At 46.7% G+C, this 18664-nt stretch overlaps 1 protein-coding gene across 1 annotated transcript in view; it reads left to right on the forward strand.

The window, feature by feature from the left end:
• The first annotated feature begins 9022 nt into the window (after positions 1-9022).
• LOC119457647 (homeobox protein SIX6) overlaps positions 9023-18664 on the forward strand; it is a 76595-nt gene continuing 66953 nt past the window's right edge. Inside the window, exon 1 of the mRNA XM_037719279.2 lies at positions 9023-9891. Coding sequence (XP_037575207.1) covers positions 9248-9891 — 644 coding nt within the window. The 5' untranslated portion in view covers positions 9023-9247. The remainder of the gene's footprint in view (positions 9892-18664) is intronic.

Here is an 18664-nt window from a genome sequence, read left to right on the forward strand (position 1 = left end):
TGCGAGCGTTATTTATTTTTCGTTCTACTGCGTAGAAGTACGCTTACTTCATGTACAATTTTCTATTTTCTTTTTCCTTATTTAATAAACGTATTTCTTTCTCTCTCATAATCTTCTTGATCACTGCCTAACTGTTATCACAATTAAGCATCCTTCAAAAGAAACAACACTGCCAGAGTGCTCCAATTTTTCTAGTCCTGCTTAAACCAAATCTGCTTCACAATTGTGACCGCAATTTCTTTGGCGAAATCGTCTCGTCTGCTCGTTCGGCAGCCTCAATAACCATTTCGTTCAGTATTTCCTAAAATACTATACTCACTATGAGGATTACATATTACTGTCGCTTAACCTACGGCTGTTTTTAATAGCAATAACGTTACAGCAAGCATTCTTAATGAGTCGCTTCCGGTTCGTGTAAAATTCGCCAAGTTTGTGGATAGCTTTAGTACATCTTTGGGTGTCTGCCGTTTGTGTCTCCATGAGATCACTTTGTTCCATAATTATCATTCGGGACCTGTAATAGCATGCCAAGGGACCAGTTATCGGCTAACATCCCCATATTATCATTAATGTCTGCGTCACCTCTCACATATACAGGCGTATCCGTGCGATTAAAAAATGCGAGGAACTGAAATTAACCTACTGTTGCTAGGTGGTCCCGCTTTCATGTTTAACTATATACACGAGTCACTGAGAGACCCATCTGCTTCTTGGTTCTCATTGCAATCGAAGATGATGGAGAAATTAAAAAGGAAAAAGGGGGCTTCTTTGCAGTATTGCCCAAGACGTATGTAAGCTCCATACAATTGAAAACCGGACAGGTGATGAAATGCTCGCCACGAACACGTACTTCAAATACTATTTGCATTCCTGCTATACGAACTCTATATGCAGCCGAAATGCCATCTATACGAACTTGATCGTTTGCTCGAGACAATGACGGCCGCCGCATTCACCTGTACGTGCAGCAGCGTGGTCTTGAAACGTTAAATCACATTCTGCGGTTATCGTGTCATATATGCTATATACCAGGGCGTTAGTGTCCTTTCTGTGGGTATAGTGCAAGCCAGACAGAATTCCTTTTGTCTTTGTCCACAGAACCTATATGTACATGTCCATTCAATGTATACTCAATGGCAGAAGTTTACGTCCCCCGCAGGGGCGTCTGCGTTAGCAGGCGTTTGGTGTGTTGCGCCACCACGTACCCGAGCACACGAGGTTCGGACCCTCCCGCGTGTAGCCGTGCGTGGCTTAGCCGTGTCTGGGGAAAGGGGGATCCTGGGGGTTGAGCTGATGCCGGGTGTTTGGACCTTAAGGCCCCCCGGCGGAGGCAACACACCTCTTCGGCCTCTGCTTCACATAGACGGCACCCCTGGGCTGACCCACCCAGGGGAAATCGGCAGTTGCCTTTTCCTATCCTCCTCTTAAATCTTCGTCTTTCTCTCTCACTTTCAATCTATCCTGTTTTCTTTTCACTTCCTTTTACTTCCAATTTCCCAGGCAGCTAGGGTTAACCTTGTGTGGGTAGCCAACCTTGGATATTCCATATTTGGTTATAGTGGTGGCGTACAGTTGGCGTTTGCAGGACCTGTCCTTTACAGATTCTGCAGCGTCCCCTTGTTGGGCTCCATGGTGGGTGGCTGGCGCCACTGCCGAAACAAATTCCACATACATGGATAGTTCATTTCCCGCACTTCCTGATCGCCGCCAGAAACGGGGGCGCACCGAAGCATTTCAATTTTTTGGCCAAAAAACAGAAATCTTTCCGCGCTTTCACGTTATTCATAGTGATAAGCCAGACAAGAGCGTAAGAGTTGCATCACCTTTTCTCGTTGCGAAATGTTTGACCGAGACCATAGGACCAGGCTACAAGGCCACAAAGTTGGCAAGTGGAGATCTCCTGTTGGAACTCCGCGACAAAAAACAACATGAAAAGTTACATACCCTAGTGTCTTTTGGCGAAATACCAATAACAGTGACCCCGCACCGCACGATGAACACCACTCGTGGTGTCGTCTCAGATGATGATCTTATGGACCTAACCGAAGCTGAACTTCTAGAGGGCTGGAAAGATGAAAATGTGATCAATGTAAAACGGATTAAGATGAGGCGAGATGGCAAAGAGATCCAAACGAAACACATTATTCTCACATTCGGTACAAGTGTTCTGCCAGAGACCATAGAGACAGGATACATAAAGATCAAAGTCAGGCCCTACATTCCGAACCCTCTCCGTTGCTTTAAGTGTCAAAGATTTGGCCACAGTTCACAGAACTGCCGTGGCCGCCTCACCTGTGCGAAATGTGCCCACGAACATGCGTCCGAATCCTGTGAAAACAAACTGCAATGTGTCAACTGCGACGGCGAGCATGCCGCCTACTCGCGGTCCTGCCCGTCGTGGAAGAAGGAAAAAGAAATCGTTACAATCAAGGTCAAAGAAAATATTTCGTTCAAAGAGGCACGAAGGCGGGTATCATACCTGCCAAAGAACACCTTTGCCGAAGTGGCGCGTCAGGGGGCAGCGTCGCAACGGCTTCCGGCGGCTGTCCGGCCCACACACAGTGAGCCGGCAGTGACGCCATCCGCCTCCTCTGCGGCTGCAGCTAGCGCTGCTCCGCCAACTCACAAGAAGGGGCCATCGACCTCTGGGCTGGTGGCCTCCAGGGCCTCGTCCCTCGAGGCGAGGCCTCCCCGTCAAAGCAACCGCTCGCAAGAGCGCGTGTCCAGCGCCTCACAAGAGGCGATGGACACAACAACCGGCCAGACGGCGCCATCAGCGCCTAAGGAGCCGCGAGAATCTCGCGATCGCTCCAAAAAAGAAAAAGCCCGCATCACAGGGCCCGACAAGGGCTCTGTAAGTTAAGTTAGTCCCTTTTACACACAGCACAAAAACCCACTTTCAACATGAATACACAAATAATACAATGGAACGTCAGAGGACTCCTACACAACCTCGATGACGTGAAAGAAATCCTACACAGGTTTAATCCTAAGGTGCTGTGTGTTCAAGAGACACACCTTAAATCTACACAATCCAACTTTCTCCGGCAATACGCCATTTTTCGGAAAGACCGAGACGGCGCTCTTGCGTCGTCCGGTGGTGTAGCAATAGTTGTAGACAAGTCCGTAGCTTGTCAACATGTACCCCTGCAGACGGCCCTTGAGGCAGTGTCAATCCGGGCAATTCTTTTTAATAAATTGGTCACTGTATGTTCTATATACATACCCCCACGCTATATTCTCGGAAAAACTGAGTTTTATAATCTTGTTCATCAGCTTCCAGAACCCTACATACTTGTGGGTGATTTTAACGCTCACAACACGCTGTGGGGAGATTCCCGATGTGACCCAAGAGGTCGTCTTATAGAAAACTTTCTTCTGAACTCTGGTGCGTGTCTCTTCAATGGGAAGGAGCCAACATATTACAATCTTTATAATAATTCTTACTCATCAATAGACCTGTCGATTGGCTCTGCCTCTCTTTTCCCCGATTTAAAATGGCGTGTGCTCAAAGATCCTCTTGGAAGTGACCACTTCCCAGTGGCACTAGACTTGTTGAAACAACATGACTCCCCTCCGCATGACCCTCGTTGGAAACTTGCCTCAGCGGACTGGAAGTGTTTTAAAGAATCCACATACTTATCACGAGATTTTATAAGTAATTTTAGCATAGATCATGCTGTATTATATTTTACCGCTTTTATTATTGACGCCGCAGAAAAGTTCATCCCTCAAACAAAAGGTCGTTCATGCGGAAGACGAGTTCCCTGGTGGAACGAGGACTGCAGGCAAGCTCGGAAAAAGCAAAACAAAGCCTGGGGCATTCTGCGCCGATACCCAACTGCAGAAAACCTTCTTCAATTCAAACTATCTAAATCACAGGGAAGGCGCACGCGACGGCAGGCTAGGAGAGCAAGCTGGGAGAGGTTTCTGTCAGGGATAAATTCGTATACCCAAGAAACAAAAGTGTGGAATGCGCTCAGAAGGCTAAAGGGGCAGGAACCGCATCCGCTGCCTTTGGTAAATAATCAAGGAAACAGGTTGGAAGACCAGGCAGACGCTCTCGGAACACATTTTCAGTATGTATCTAGCTCCGCGCACTATACACATACATTCCTTAAACACAAAGAAATAGAAGAACGGAAGACACTGGACCGGAAATGCAGAGGCAACGAACTATACAACTGTCCATTCAACATTGCCGAGCTTAAAGCAGCATTGAACGCCTGCAAAAGCTCTGCGCCGGGAGCAGACAGGATTATGTATGACATGATCAAGAACATGCACACGGACACACAGATAACATTGCTCGCACTTCTTAATCACATTTGGGCAGCCGGGCACCTTCCAGCGGCATGGAAGGAAGCTATCGTTGTCCCAGTTTTGAAACAGGGTAAAGACCCATCCTTGGTAACAAGCTACCGTCCGATAGCACTTACAAGCTGCTTATGTAAGCTTTTCGAAAAAATGATAAATCGCCGTCTTTTGCATTTCCTAGAATCAAACAACATGCTTGATCCCTACCAGTGTGGATTTCGAGAGGGCCGGTCCACAACCGACCATCTTGTGCGCATTGAAGCAAACATACGCGATTCATTTGCTCATAAACAATATTTCTTGTCAGTTTTTCTCGACATGGAAAAGGCCTACGATACCACATGGCGCTATGGCATTATCAGAGACTTATCAGGAATGGGTATTCGTGGCAACATGCTTAGCATAATTGAAAGTTATCTCTCACACCGTACTTTTCGAGTTAGAATTGGTGATGCCCTCTCTAGGCCATTTACACAGGAAACTGGGGTACCGCAGGGTGGTGTACTTAGCTGTACCCTTTTTATTGTTAAAATGAACTCTTTACGTTCGTTTATCCCACAGAGTATGTTTTACTCAGTATATGTTGATGATCTGCAGATTGGATTTAAATCGTGTAACATCGCAGTCTGCGAGCGACACGTTCAGTTCGGATTGAACAAAGTCTCAACATGGGCAAATCAGAACGGCTTCAAGCTGAATCCACAGAAAAGCTCCTGTGTCCTCTTTACACGGAAGAGGGGCCTTGTCCCAGAGCCGAGTATCCAGCTCCATGGTCAGCGCTTACCTCTGAACACACAGAATAAATTTCTTGGTGTCTTACTTGACTTTAAACTTACATTCATTCCACATATAAAGTATTTGAAAGCCAAATGTTTGAAAACAATGAACATTCTTAAAATTCTTGCATACACGACATGGGGCAGTGACAGGGGCTGCTTAATGAACTTGTACAGGAGCCTCATTCGGTCACGTCTGGACTATGGGTCTGTGGTCTATCACTCTGCCGCTCCAAGTGCATTGAAGATTTTAGATCCTGTTCACCATTTAGGCATTCGCCTAGCCACAGGCGCCTTCAGAACAAGTCCTATACAGAGTTTATACGTAGAATCAAATGAGTGGTCACTCCACCTGCAAAGAACATATATAAGCTTCACATATTTCCTCAAAGTGCAATCCCATCCTGAACACCCGTGTTATAATACCATTAACGATTTGACGTCTGCCACGCTATTTCAAAACCGACCTTCAATGAGAAAACCTTTTACACTACACGTGAGGGAGTTGAGCGAGGAAATGAATGTCCCACTAGATGTGCACCCACTGATGGCACCAGCAAGGCTGTCACCACCATGGCTCTGGCAAATGATAAACTGCGACACGTCATTTGTCGAAGTTACAAAGCACGCTCCAGCGGAACACATCAGAATGCACTTCCGAGAACTTCAAATAAAATACTCATGCCCAGAATTTTATACTGACGCATCAAAGTCCAATGCTGGCGTGTCTTATGCAGCAATTGGTCCATCTTTCTCAGAATCTGATGTATTGCACCCCGAAACAAGTATCTTTTCTGCGGAGGCATGCGCTATAATGTCGGCTGTAAAACACATAAAGGCATTAAAACTCGAAAAAGCTGTCATATTTACAGACTCTCTAAGCGTAGTAAGAGCTTTAGTGTCTCTACGGAAACATAAAAACCCAATAATCAATTACCTTTACTCATATCTGTGTACTATGTACGCATCTAACCAATATATCGTAATATGTTGGGTGCCAGGGCACAGAGGCATAGTGGGCAATACGCTTGCAGACGAACTTGCTACGTCCATAACTAGGAGAGCCTGCACCTCTACCGTAGCAATCCCTCCCACAGACTTGAAGCCTTTCCTGCGCAATAAGCTGAGAAACTTTTGGCAATCCATCTGGGACCGTGAAATCTCTAATAAACTTCATTTAATCAAGCCGCACCTCCGAAACTGGCCTTCGGTAACGAAATCGCGACAAATTGATGTCGTGCTTTGTCGACTGCGAATAGGACATGTGTACGGCACTCATTCTTACCTGCTGGCTGGTGGTGAACCTCCACTCTGTGGTAGGTGTGGTGAGAGGCTGACTGTTCTCCACGTCTTGGTGGAGTGTCGGCAACTAGAGGCTGAAAGAAATAAGCACTTTCCTATAGCACACCGATACCACATTCCCCTTCATCCGGTATTGTTTCTTGGAGCAGATCCAATTTTTGACCATAGATCAGTTTTACAATTTTTACGAGATGTCGACTTATTGCGCGTTATAAGTCCACGTGATTCGTAGCGCGTCCTCTCAACGGAGGCTGCTGCTACGATAGTTGTGACCTGTATGGCACATGCCTCCAGGTCCTTGTGCTTAAGGGCCCTGGTGAGGCACTAGTGCTACATCTTTTAGTATATCACCTCTTCTTAATACATCGTTTCTTCGTAACATGTCATGCATCATCGTCAACTTTTAATGTATATATAATTGCGGACCTTTCAACGAATCTTTTAGGCCTCTATACAGCCATGTTTTATCCACATCTTAATATTAACTATTCTTCCACCAATAGCAGCCTATTACCGTAGCCTTGGCGCTCTTTGGCCACATCTGGCCCTTGCGCCAATAAACCCCAATCATCATCATCATCAGAAGTTTACGTATCACGCCATTTGAGCATCCTTAAATTTGCGAGGAGTTTTCTGATCGTAGCCAGTATGTTGTTCGCATATCTACTAATGTGCATCCTATAAATCCGAGCCCCATGTTACGTTTGCGAGGCTATGGAAACGTTAACCTTTTTCTCGAATCCCGGTTTACCACGGTTTATAAACTTTTGCAGTTTACCGTACATTGCACACGAATTTTGGTGTTAGTTTATACAGCCAGGAGATTTCCGATTCGTGCGTCGTCAGCCATCACTCGGTTACTTAGAACTGCGTGAGACCAAACTTAGGGCCCATTCACACTTGCGACTAGGTGAGGTCGCGCGACCAAGTTGGTCACAAAGCGACCAGTCGTAAGTAGTCGCAAATGGTCGCTTTTCTCGAAATGCGACCGTTCGGGCCAGTCGCTCACTGCTCGATTTTTCAGTCGCGCGACCGCAGTCGTAGAACAGCTGAACCAATCAGATGCGACGGAACAGGACGTCCGTATACCCTGACGCTTATTTTACGCGGCGATGACATTTCAAGCACACGTGAACGGCATATCACGTGACATTTCGGTTTAGCGACTCGTCGGTCACATTTGTCAGTGTGAACATCGTTGGTCTTGAGTAGCTTTCTGGTCGCCAGTCGCAATCGGTCGGGCGACCTCGCCTAGTCGCAAGTGTGAATGGGTCCTTACGAACAAAGATTTTAGAGAGAGCTCAAGGATGAGAAAAGCTAATTGAACCTTTGAAAAGCTTGAAGTCACGTCTTGTACCCATACCGTCGTGTAGAGCTTATATTATAGTTTAGCGAGGCTCACGAAGTCTACGATGAATAATTCATACTTTAAATGGCAACGCCTGCATAAAACAACATATATGTATCATTACTAGCTCTGCTAAACGATTCATTAGCATTAATTATGACACCCTGACCTGACGCAAGAACATCTGCACTTGATGCATAGTCTTCAAAGATGAGTACTAACCCCCCCCCCCCCCCCCCCCCTTCCTTAATAACTGCAAGAAACGTGCAGCGCTTGCGGGAAGCCGTGCATAAATGATCTCGACATATAAGTAGGTAGTATTCACAAACCTTCGCTTACCGCTTCTATCTTCAGTGCGCCGCACTAATTTCGACGCTCGAAACACGTTGCCGCTTTCAGGGGGCTGCTCAGCTGCACGCAGTTTCACTTAAAAATGGCAGGACAGACGAAACACAACACGCATGACCTGCACCCACCGCCGGCCGAGAGCCGTCTGTTCTCTTCCCGCGCGCGCTTCATCGAAACCGGAGAGCAAAGCCTCGCCGACCTCTTCTGCGCACGCGCCGAGAACGCCGCTACCGCGCACGCGCAGTACGCGTCTCGCATTCCGGTACGGATCGGCGAAGGCGCGCCGCGCCGTTTTCGAGGCGGCCTGTGCGCGCGGAGTTGCGCGGGGAGGGCGCATGCCGGCTCGCGCTGGAAAGAGAGACGCGTGGAAAGAAGGTTTTGGGGGGCTTCTCGCTACGCAGTGTGATATGCCATTGGCGGTAGAAGAAGGAGGGGGGGAGGAACGGTATCCACGGCGACGCCGGTTGTACTACGCGCCCGAGGCTCGGCCAGAGGAGAGGGGCGGCGCCACCGATGCCCCGATGAGCCGGCTCGCCTACCCCCAAGCCCGGCCCTATCATCGCCGGCACAGTGGAGCGCGAGCCAGCGAGCGGGCCGCCTGCGCGTCGCGCCTGAGCCGGCCATGAGCTGATTGGCCCCGCCCGAAAAAAAGTTGAGCGCGAGGAGCGTGTTGCCCACCGCGGCCGATTCCGCAACCGAGCCGCCTCGGAATCAGTCGGTCGACAACGCACACTGTGTGCACGCGCGCGCGCGCGCTGCGCATTCCCGCGAGTGAGCCGCCGCCGTTTTGGTTTCCGTCTGCTCGTTTTGAGTAGCAGACGACTGCGCTCAGTGAAAACTCGTCCTCTGCTTGCTTCCCGAGCCGCTCTGCCGGTTGGCTACCATGCGGAGTGACTCCTCACCGCTCCTCGGCAATCCAGGAGCAGACGACGACGAGCCGTGTTCTGTGTCGCTCCCGACAGCGTAAGCAGCAGACGACGTGTGACTTGTGTGCCGCTCCTCGAGTGACCGGGAGCAGACGACGCGCTCTGACTCAGCCGCTCCCGATCAACCTTCTTCAGGAGCAGACGACGTGGTTTTTCCGCAGTGAACTTGTATATATGCCGCTCCTCCCGCTCACAGCCGCCGTGTAGATTTGTGTCTTGTGTGTTCGGCGATGGCGCTTGGGCCTGCGCCCGCTCCAGCGGCCGTGTTTCCCGCGTCGGCCGCGGCTCCGCCTCACCCGCCGATGCTGATGCTGCCGACGCTCAACTTTTCCGTGGGCCAGGTGGCCGCCGTGTGCGAGACGCTCGAGGAGAGCGGTGACGTGGAGCGGCTCGGCCGCTTCCTGTGGTCGCTGCCCGTGGCGCACCCCAACTGTGCCGAGCTGAACAAGAGCGAGGCGGTGCTGCGCGCCCGGGCGCTGGTAGCCTTCCACGCGGGCAACTTCCGCGAGCTCTACCGGATCCTGGAGGGCCACCGGTTCGCCAGAGGCTCGCACGCCAAGCTGCAGGCTATGTGGCTCGAGGCGCACTACCAAGAAGCCGAGAAGCTGCGCGGCAGGCCTCTGGGACCCGTGGACAAGTACCGGGTGCGCAAGAAGTTCCCGCTGCCGCGCACCATCTGGGACGGCGAGCAGAAGACGCACTGTTTCAAGGAGCGCACGAGGTCGCTGCTTCGAGAGTGGTACCTCCAGGACCCCTACCCGAACCCGACCAAGAAGCGGGAGCTGGCGCAAGCTACGGGGCTGACGCCTACCCAGGTGGGCAACTGGTTCAAGAACCGGCGCCAGAGGGACAGGGCGGCGGCCGCCAAGAACCGGTGAGTTTCTATGTTTCGTCTCTCGCGACCACTTTCCGTTGTGTATACGCGATTTATAGGATCACCAGCTTGTTGGCTGAGACTCGTGACCATTGCATCGAAGCTGATGAAGCTGATAGTATATACTACAATAATTTCTCTGAGCAAAGCTTATACATGGATGCGTCTATATCTTAAACACGAAAATAAACACACGATGACGTGAACAACTCTAGAGACAGTGAGCCGGGCGAGGAGCTATATATACGCTGCGCCAGAACGTGAAAAAACAAAGCATATAAAGAAGGGACTCTTTTCACACGGCGAAACCGATATTCAAATTCAGAGTCTATTCCTACGACAGTAGGGAACGGCGTCGCGGTAGCTTGATTGATAAAGCAATGCGCTCTTATAATACGAGGGAAGTGGATGTGGTTCCCACCCTGCGGCAAGTTCTCTTTTCGTCCACTTTCACCATCGCTTTACCTTATTATTTCTACATTTATATTAAACAAACTAATTAACTTCCCTCATGCTTTCGCTGGCATGTTGCTTGTTGTGAGTACCCAAAAATAGAGCCCCTCGGATCCTATTAATTTTCAGACTCAAGGCATAATGTTTTAGGTTGAGAAAAGCCTGCTGTGATACTTGAAAGAGTCGAACAGGCATGGAAGAACGTGGACAATCACGGTTATGTTGCATGTGTGAGTGCTACACATAGCGAAGTAACCTGAGGCGATTTGCATTCATGTTAGCCGGCTCATTGATTGAACAACTGACTATAACGGAGCTGCATGTGTACAGTTGAAACAAATTTTCGCTCGCGAGAGGATAATCACGTCACAATCTCACCATTAGCGCATCTATACGGCAGCACAGTGTTAAAATTTCCTTGAAATTAATCCTGATTTGCTTGAACATGAAACGATGAGTTATCGGCAAATAATGGACTGATTCCGGTGGAATGGGCTAGAGGAAGTATATGATAACTTGGGCCAGTTTCAGATCCCAATTTCGCTGTTGCATCTTTTTTTTTTTTGCCCTTTCATTTTCTTCCCATTGACAGTCCATAATTGGATCCTGTGATTTGAAACAAGGGGAACAAATATATCCGCGCACTCTTTTCAAACGACGCGAAACCCAGATCGTCAAATCAAGGGTCCATATACTGATTTTTAACTGTGCACGTTTATTTCGTATTGCATTGAAAACTTGCTGAGCAGGCATATAATGGATGGAAACAAATGTATAACGACGATCGAATTGTCAATGGAACGCACCGATTGGAATACCATCTGAGAATACTGAGATGAAAATGCGGATCGTATTCTCCATGCCAGTTTGTATTGTTGAATATTAAGCAGTGAAGTACTCAGGCGACACCTATTGTCAACTTCAACATTAATAAACCACGACAACTGGCAACGAACCTGTGCCAACTAATGATGAGGAATGTAAGTCAGTAATTCGTTTTACAATTGGTATTAAATCGTATATACCTGCTGGCTTCTATCCACGGGAATAAAATAAAATTGCGCCGGTATACTGATAAAGTATCACCTGGTTTACGTTGCATATAAATGTTAATAATTTGTTTTGTGCGATGCCATTTATGTGCGCGTATCTGCTACACTAAGTCATTGCTGCACATTTCATTCCACTAGGAGTTGTACAATTTCTCATTCAATGCTCAATGCCCGATTTATACGGCTGAACATTCCACGAGTAGTATAAGTAGTAGTAGTGGTATAGGGTGCCTACCCTGATCTGTATTGAGTCCAAAACAATAAAGGAAATGAAAGTTACCTTCTTTATCGCGTGGAGCACACGATGAATCAATATTCAGGTCCATGTATTCTGTGTATAAGAGGTTTCCACTGGAGAGTCTCACCACGCGCTCATATTTCTATGCGCCTCCAATACATATAGTACATTATAGAGTATATATGGAATATTTCACCGCAAATCACAATTACGTACGCAAGTAGTCGCGGGAAAAGAGTTGTGTAATAGCAGCTTGACAACTGCCCCCCCCCCCCCCCCCCCCATTCCCTATACAAACAAGGCAACAAAATGACAACATACACAAAATGGAAATGTTGAAATACAGAGTATAATCTAATCATATAACAAATTCCAAGTTCGAAATTTCAGAAAATAGTCAAAAGAAAAAATTAGTCCACTGACAAGAACATCGCGATCGAGTGAATCATTTCTTGCACGTGGAATAAACCTTCATGCGTTAGTCTATTAAGTGTAATTGTGTTATTCATATAGTGGGAGACAAAAAGGAAATGTTTGAAATGCATAATTGCTACGTGAGCTTGGAATAAACCACTATTTAGAGTGTCGGTTGAGGCCGGATGTGGCATTTTGGCGTAAATTAGCAACATTTCGTTCTTTTTTTTTGTACTATTAAGATGAGTTAAATAAATCCTCAGCATGAACACAAAATTTGGTTATACCTCGGATGAGCAGCATGCTAAGGTTCTTGACACATTGGGCAGTTTCACACTATAATGTTCGTAAAATGGCTCGCGTTCTTTTTGCGTATACGCAAGCTGCTTGCAGTCTCCTAATCGAAAACTGCCAGTCCTGTTCCAAGCATGCCCTTGGTCAAAAGACAGACAGACTGGTGTATTGTGTTTGTTTAGACGTAAGCATATGTTCGGTCATGTTGTACGGTTGATTTCTATTTACCACATTTTTTTTAAATTTTGTTGGAACTTGTACAGCCTTTATTTGTGTTCTGTGCTACGGCAGCACACATGCGAACCCCCCCCCCCCCCCCCCCTTTCCGCACACACACGCACAAACGCACACTTGTTCTTCATATTCATATATACTGTGCACGTTTATTGTTCCTAGTTACAATTTTCTAACTTCGGAAGCTCTTGTTGTGCTAATACTAAATGAATAAATAAACAGTTACTAAGGTTTCATTCTCGATGGCATTACTGTCATATGGCTATGATGTGCTGCTAAGCAGGAGGTCGCGGGATCGAATCCCGGCTACGGCAACCGCGCTTCGATGGGGGCGAAATGCTGCTGCCATATTCCATGATTCGGTGTGCATTTGAATTATGTCGCCCTTTTAAACAAAACTCTCTGAGAAGTAGATTCGTGGAAACAGGCCGTTTGTTCTTGCTCTAGCAAAATTTGTAAAATAAGTTGTGTGTGCTTATTTCTTTCAACAGGGTCGTAATGCTTGCTTATACTTACGAAGTTTCTTTCATGTTTTGGTATTTATTTTATTCCTATTTCTTTTTTTTTTCCAAAACGCCCGCCTTCTTCCTTTTTTTTTTTCATTCTCGACACACTTGTAACCAGAAGAATGATCCCAGCCCCACCCCTTACTCCTTTATTTGTATAACTTATAAATGTCTAACCAGCGCCGAGCTGACTCTACCAAGATAAGTGACTTCATGGTTACCTCTATAGTCCTTTGTCTTCAAAGCAACTTCAAAGCACCTTCTCTCGCCTTTCCCTTTATAGTTTTCCACCGTCATTAATTATTTCCCTTAAGTTTCCCTATAAGCTGTAAGCGTAACACATCCTGCTTCGCAGTGAAAACAAACAAAACCCGTAATATCACTGTCAGATACTTTACACGCTTAAAAGTGACAAAAAAAGAGGTGTAAATCGGTCTATAACTCGCATCCTTACACTTTTTTAGGTGCAAGAGTGCGAGTTATAGACAAATTTACACCCTTGTTGACTTTTAAAGGAGTTAAATGATTTTACAGTGTAGGAGTCCCGCGTTCGCGCACGGCTGCATCGTTGGACCATTATCGTCGATCCGCTGTTGCATACCTCTACTATATATAGCATACGACTGCGGCAAAGCGCACAGCGGACAAAAACGTGATGGAATCGAGATTACCTTATATACCCCTCCACAGTCTTGCCCCCACCTATTTACTGTCCTCTTCGTCGCGTATACCACACGAACACAGAAGACATGAAAGCCCCAAAAGAGCGGAGACCGACGCAATGATATAGCCCCCCAAACCACCTGCCCCTCTCTTTCTCTCTCTCTATACGTATTATATGCACACTCGCATTGTCAGCGCCTCCTGCTGGCAGAGTGCGTAGCCGCTGCCGAATGAGGTTGTGCGCGCCCCGTGGTGCACAATGGACAATCGCTGTGCCCCGCGTGTAGTCTTTCTGCAGCGCTATGTATGCATGCAGCGGTGGGCCGTGTCTTATTACTTCGCTCCGCGAATCATTATACCTATCTTTGTGTCTTTCTCGTTGCGACCCCCGTCTTTATTCCATAGCTCGTCGTTCGTTTCTCGGCAGAATACACTCTAAAAATGTTTACACCTTTAAGGGTGTTAATTCCTTGTCACTCGTGTAACACCCCGACCGTTAGGGCCTTACAAAAAGTTATTGAGGACGACGACGGAGCTCTAACTATAGACGTGCGATGACAAAAGAATTAGCTGGAAACTGTGTAATCATTCTGACAGCCTTGGGCGCGCAGAAATACGCGACATGAGAATTTCAGAGGGATAGATATGAAACTTTATTTAATGCGCTTTTTATGTCGCCCGTTACAGCTGTCATCCTTTTTACTTGGAAGAAAAAGTCGGCAAACAAGATGTCAACATTGGTTCCTATACCAACAATTTGTTCTTACCCCTTAAACGTGAGGGTGTTAGTCATGCGACAACCCAACACCCTTTATACATCCATAAAGGTGTAAAAAAGATTAGAGTGCAGCGTACCAGTGATATGCGATATGTGCGACGCGTGCGCGGATACCTATATACCCTCTCATACTAATCGATTTCAATAGGCCGTAGTGGCTGAACACGCATGTCCCGTAATGATGGACTCAGTGAGTCGAAACGTTCGACGGAACAAGCGGTTTCTGGTATGCGTATTATAAGGTGTCAAATTCGAATCGACACTTCGCGCAAGTAATCGTTGCTTGAACGCGACGAGCTCAGTGTTAATATACCCTCTTAATGTCGCTTCTATACGTCTCTCAAACTCACTCGCACTAACGCCAGAACAGGTCGTTCACACATTCCGCGCCCTTCGGTATATTCGCTCAACACGTTGCGCGCGCCGAAGCAAGCGCAAGCAACGCACAACGCGAGCAATGTATATACTTACAATCACAAACGCGTATTCACTCACTCTCCATTCCGCCTCTCGCGCTGCTCATTAAACGTCAAACAACACAAGCTATTAAACACCAGTCAAGCAACGCAAGCTATTAAACACCAGTCAAGCAACACAAGCTATGAAACACCAGTCAAGCAACACAAGCTATTAAACACCAGTCAAGCAACAAAAGTCATTAAGCACCAGTCAAGCAACACAAGCCATTAAACACCAGTCAAGCAACGCAAGCCATTAAACACCAGTCAAGCAACAAAAGCCATTAAACACCAGTCAAGTAGCACAAGCCATTAAACACCAGTCAAGTAGCACAAGCCATTAAACACCAGTCAAGTAGCACAAGCCATTAAACACCAGTCAAGCAACACAAGCTATTAAACACCAGTCAAGCAACGCGAGCTATTAAACGCACGTAGGCACGCGCACACAAACACACGTACACACATATACCGGGTTATTATCAAACACCAAAGAACGCACACACACGCATCCTCGTGCGCTTTCTCACTCACTTATCGCCGCCCTTCTCCTCCGCCTCATCTCGTCATCATCATCGCGGAATTATGCTCAATTCGCTGTTCATTACGGCGCCCACGACCCGAATATAAGCCCGCCCCATTAATATGTCCCCTTCTCAGGCTCCCTCCCTCAAACCAGCGAGCCTTCACTTTTCAGCTGGCGCTGTCGTTACGTGTCCTCTCCTGTACCTCAGACCATCATTCTATTCCCTCCGCCTTTCTTTTCCTCCCTCTCTCAATCCTCCGCTTCCTTTGTGTCGTGTTCCGTTCGCTCGTGAGCATGTCGTGTCGTTTTCTATTTCGATGCCCTTTACTTGCTTTTTTTTTTTTTTTGCGAGCGTGAGCGCGCGCTTCTGTACAATCCGCGCGCTTATACGTATACATTGTGCGTCTCCCCAACGGATTTTCGCCTCCCCATGGACCGTCGCGTTTGTGCTACCACGTGTCCGGTGACGAGCGGTATGGGTGTGCCAGTGGATGGACGCCGACGCGCTGCGTTAAATTAGTCTAGACGTGATAACGTATTGTCTTTCAAAAGTTCGTTTCGATTCACGCGCTTGTCCGGGAGATGGTTGATTATTCAAGGACAAGATGAAGGCGAGAACTATGACCAGAAGAAAGCTCAGCGGCATAATCGAACTTGAAGTCGGGTCTTTGTCACCTGATGGCAGCATGTTTAAACAAAATCGGAAAAACCCACTTTGTCGTTGGATGCCACGGTTCGATGCTGATAGTAACGTGTCTTTCTTTCTTTTCTTATTAACGTGAATGAATAAGGAAATTGTGGGGACCAAGAGATGGCGCCGGCTACTGCTTTTATTTCACCTGACTGACATGAAAATGCATCGCAAACGTAGTTAAAGAAAGACGTCAGAAAATGATGCCGTATGAAATGCCTCATTATAGGTAGTCGCAAGCACTACAAATACCCTACAGATACACAAACTGTCACAACAGAGAAAATTGGGTGATAAAATGATGTAATATAAACGTTGCAAGCATTGTACCAGTACAATACATATGTGCATAAAATGTCAAATGAAAGACAAGTCCATTACAATATGCACATATATACACGCTGCGCAGACATTATAGGTGTTATTTTCACCAGGCAAAACTCGCTCGCATTTCTCATCCTAGTATTTAGACGAATAAACTATATTGCCTCACTTTCGTTACTGTCACGACAAGTGTTTATTTGCCTATATGGATAGAGACGAAGATTTAGGGACTTAAAGGGAAATAAAAGCGTAAAAGAGTAAGTTTTGATGCCCATGTTGGGTTTGCACGTTGATGCTGCATCCTATAAATTTTCATGTGAACTCGCGGTATTCGAAAGTCGCTACTTCACGGCGGCTTTTCGACGTCCGCGACGTCATAACGGTCTACCTCAAGTTAGCGCTAATATTTTTTTTAAGCTGTCGGCACGACAATACGATTGTAAATAAACTTCCTTTCAGTTCCGCGCGCATCTGACTTTATATCCGATATGAATGTTTTATGCACGCCCTTGAAAGTTAATTTCGAACGAGATTTAACGCAGAAGGGCAAAGTGTATAACTAATATAATGTATACAGTTAAGGGCTCTGAGGAAGATATAGCTCAACTGTATTCGATTCTTACCGTGCATATTTGTATATGTGGCTATAAAAGCGGGATTATGTTGGAATAGCGAGTCAAACATAATATAAAATGAGCATTATTATTGTTATATATTTTGAACCAACTATGTCTGGTTGCTTGTGGAGTCAAGGGCTGCAGGCGAATATATCTATGAACGGTGTATGGCTTTCTCACCAATCATGTCGCTTATCGGAACACTTTATATCATGTTCGACACAAGACAGCCCTGTCTTCTGTGGCAGCATACCGTTTTTTTTTTCGTGCTGTTCCAAACAAAAAAAAAAAAGACCCTTTCTGTGCTTACAAAGAGAGCTCCCCAAAGATTTCCGGTCGAGTGCTCTGCAACAACTAAATTTACAATAACCTACAACTGTATAGAACTCTCCTGCTAGCACCAGTCTTGCTGCAGAGTAAGGATTTTCGATACGCTACATACATGAGCTCGACGCACGGGACACTTTCCTTACATTAGAATGCATCAAGAACATCTGCCTATATTATATTGTGAGTACAAATACTTATTTTCCTTGACTAACTTGACTGTCAAAAACGCATGACCGAAAGTTTTCTGGGGTCATGGATGCACTGCTGCCTCAGGGCGGATAAAAAGGGTCTTATAGACGCAAGGAGGAAAGCGGAGAGGAGGGTGCAGAGGAACCATGAGGCGCAAATCGGTGGAGGAGGGTATGGCGAAAGTGTGAGAAGAAAAGCGTAGTGCGGTGACGATGCTACAAGATGGCGCCAGAGTAGCGCGCGTACGAATTCGTTCAACGTTCCATTCGGCTGATCTCGAATGCAAATTTGGTCATTCCCTGTCATATATCGGTCACGGCGGTGCAAATATATAACGCATGATACACTTGCATGACCAACACACGTCGTATAAGCATTCGTGCATCTGTAGACGTGCATACCACCCACACAAAACTCTTCCTAAATACATATATAGGACGGTTTTAGTCATGGACACGCATATATACTTTTCTTTTTTTCTTTTCGACAACATCTCACGGATTCACACATATAGGCCGTCCATTTCCGCGCTTTTTGGATGAAAGGCTGTGGGAGACGGGAGGTTTTGAGCCGCACCTCCGAAATGACCCGGCACCGGTGTATACTTAATGAGTCCCCAGGTGACGCCGGGTCGAACCGAGTGTTTGAGCGGTTGGCCCCGCGACCGGAACTCCACATGGCGTTTGCGAAACCCCGTACAGACTTTTGTTATTCGTGAATATGTATGCAGCCTTGTGATATACGCTCAGCAGCCGTTTTGTATAGTTCAATCGCCTTCTCATCCTTATATATATATATATATATATATATATATATATATATATATATATATATACGTGTGTACGTGAAATGCTGTGTGCATGTGTGGTTAAGTGCCGGCGGCGAGTGTATATCTAAGTGGCGAGATCTTTCCAAATGTACACGCATGCAGTCAGACCACTTCTTTACGCATCACAATGAAGGTAGAGGGGGGGGGGGGGGTTGCTTTTCGAATATATACCTATAC

The sequence above is a fragment of the Dermacentor silvarum genome, chromosome 7 (genome assembly GCF_013339745.2).
Source record: "Dermacentor silvarum isolate Dsil-2018 chromosome 7, BIME_Dsil_1.4, whole genome shotgun sequence".
Classification (NCBI taxonomy): domain Eukaryota; kingdom Metazoa; phylum Arthropoda; class Arachnida; order Ixodida; family Ixodidae; genus Dermacentor; species Dermacentor silvarum.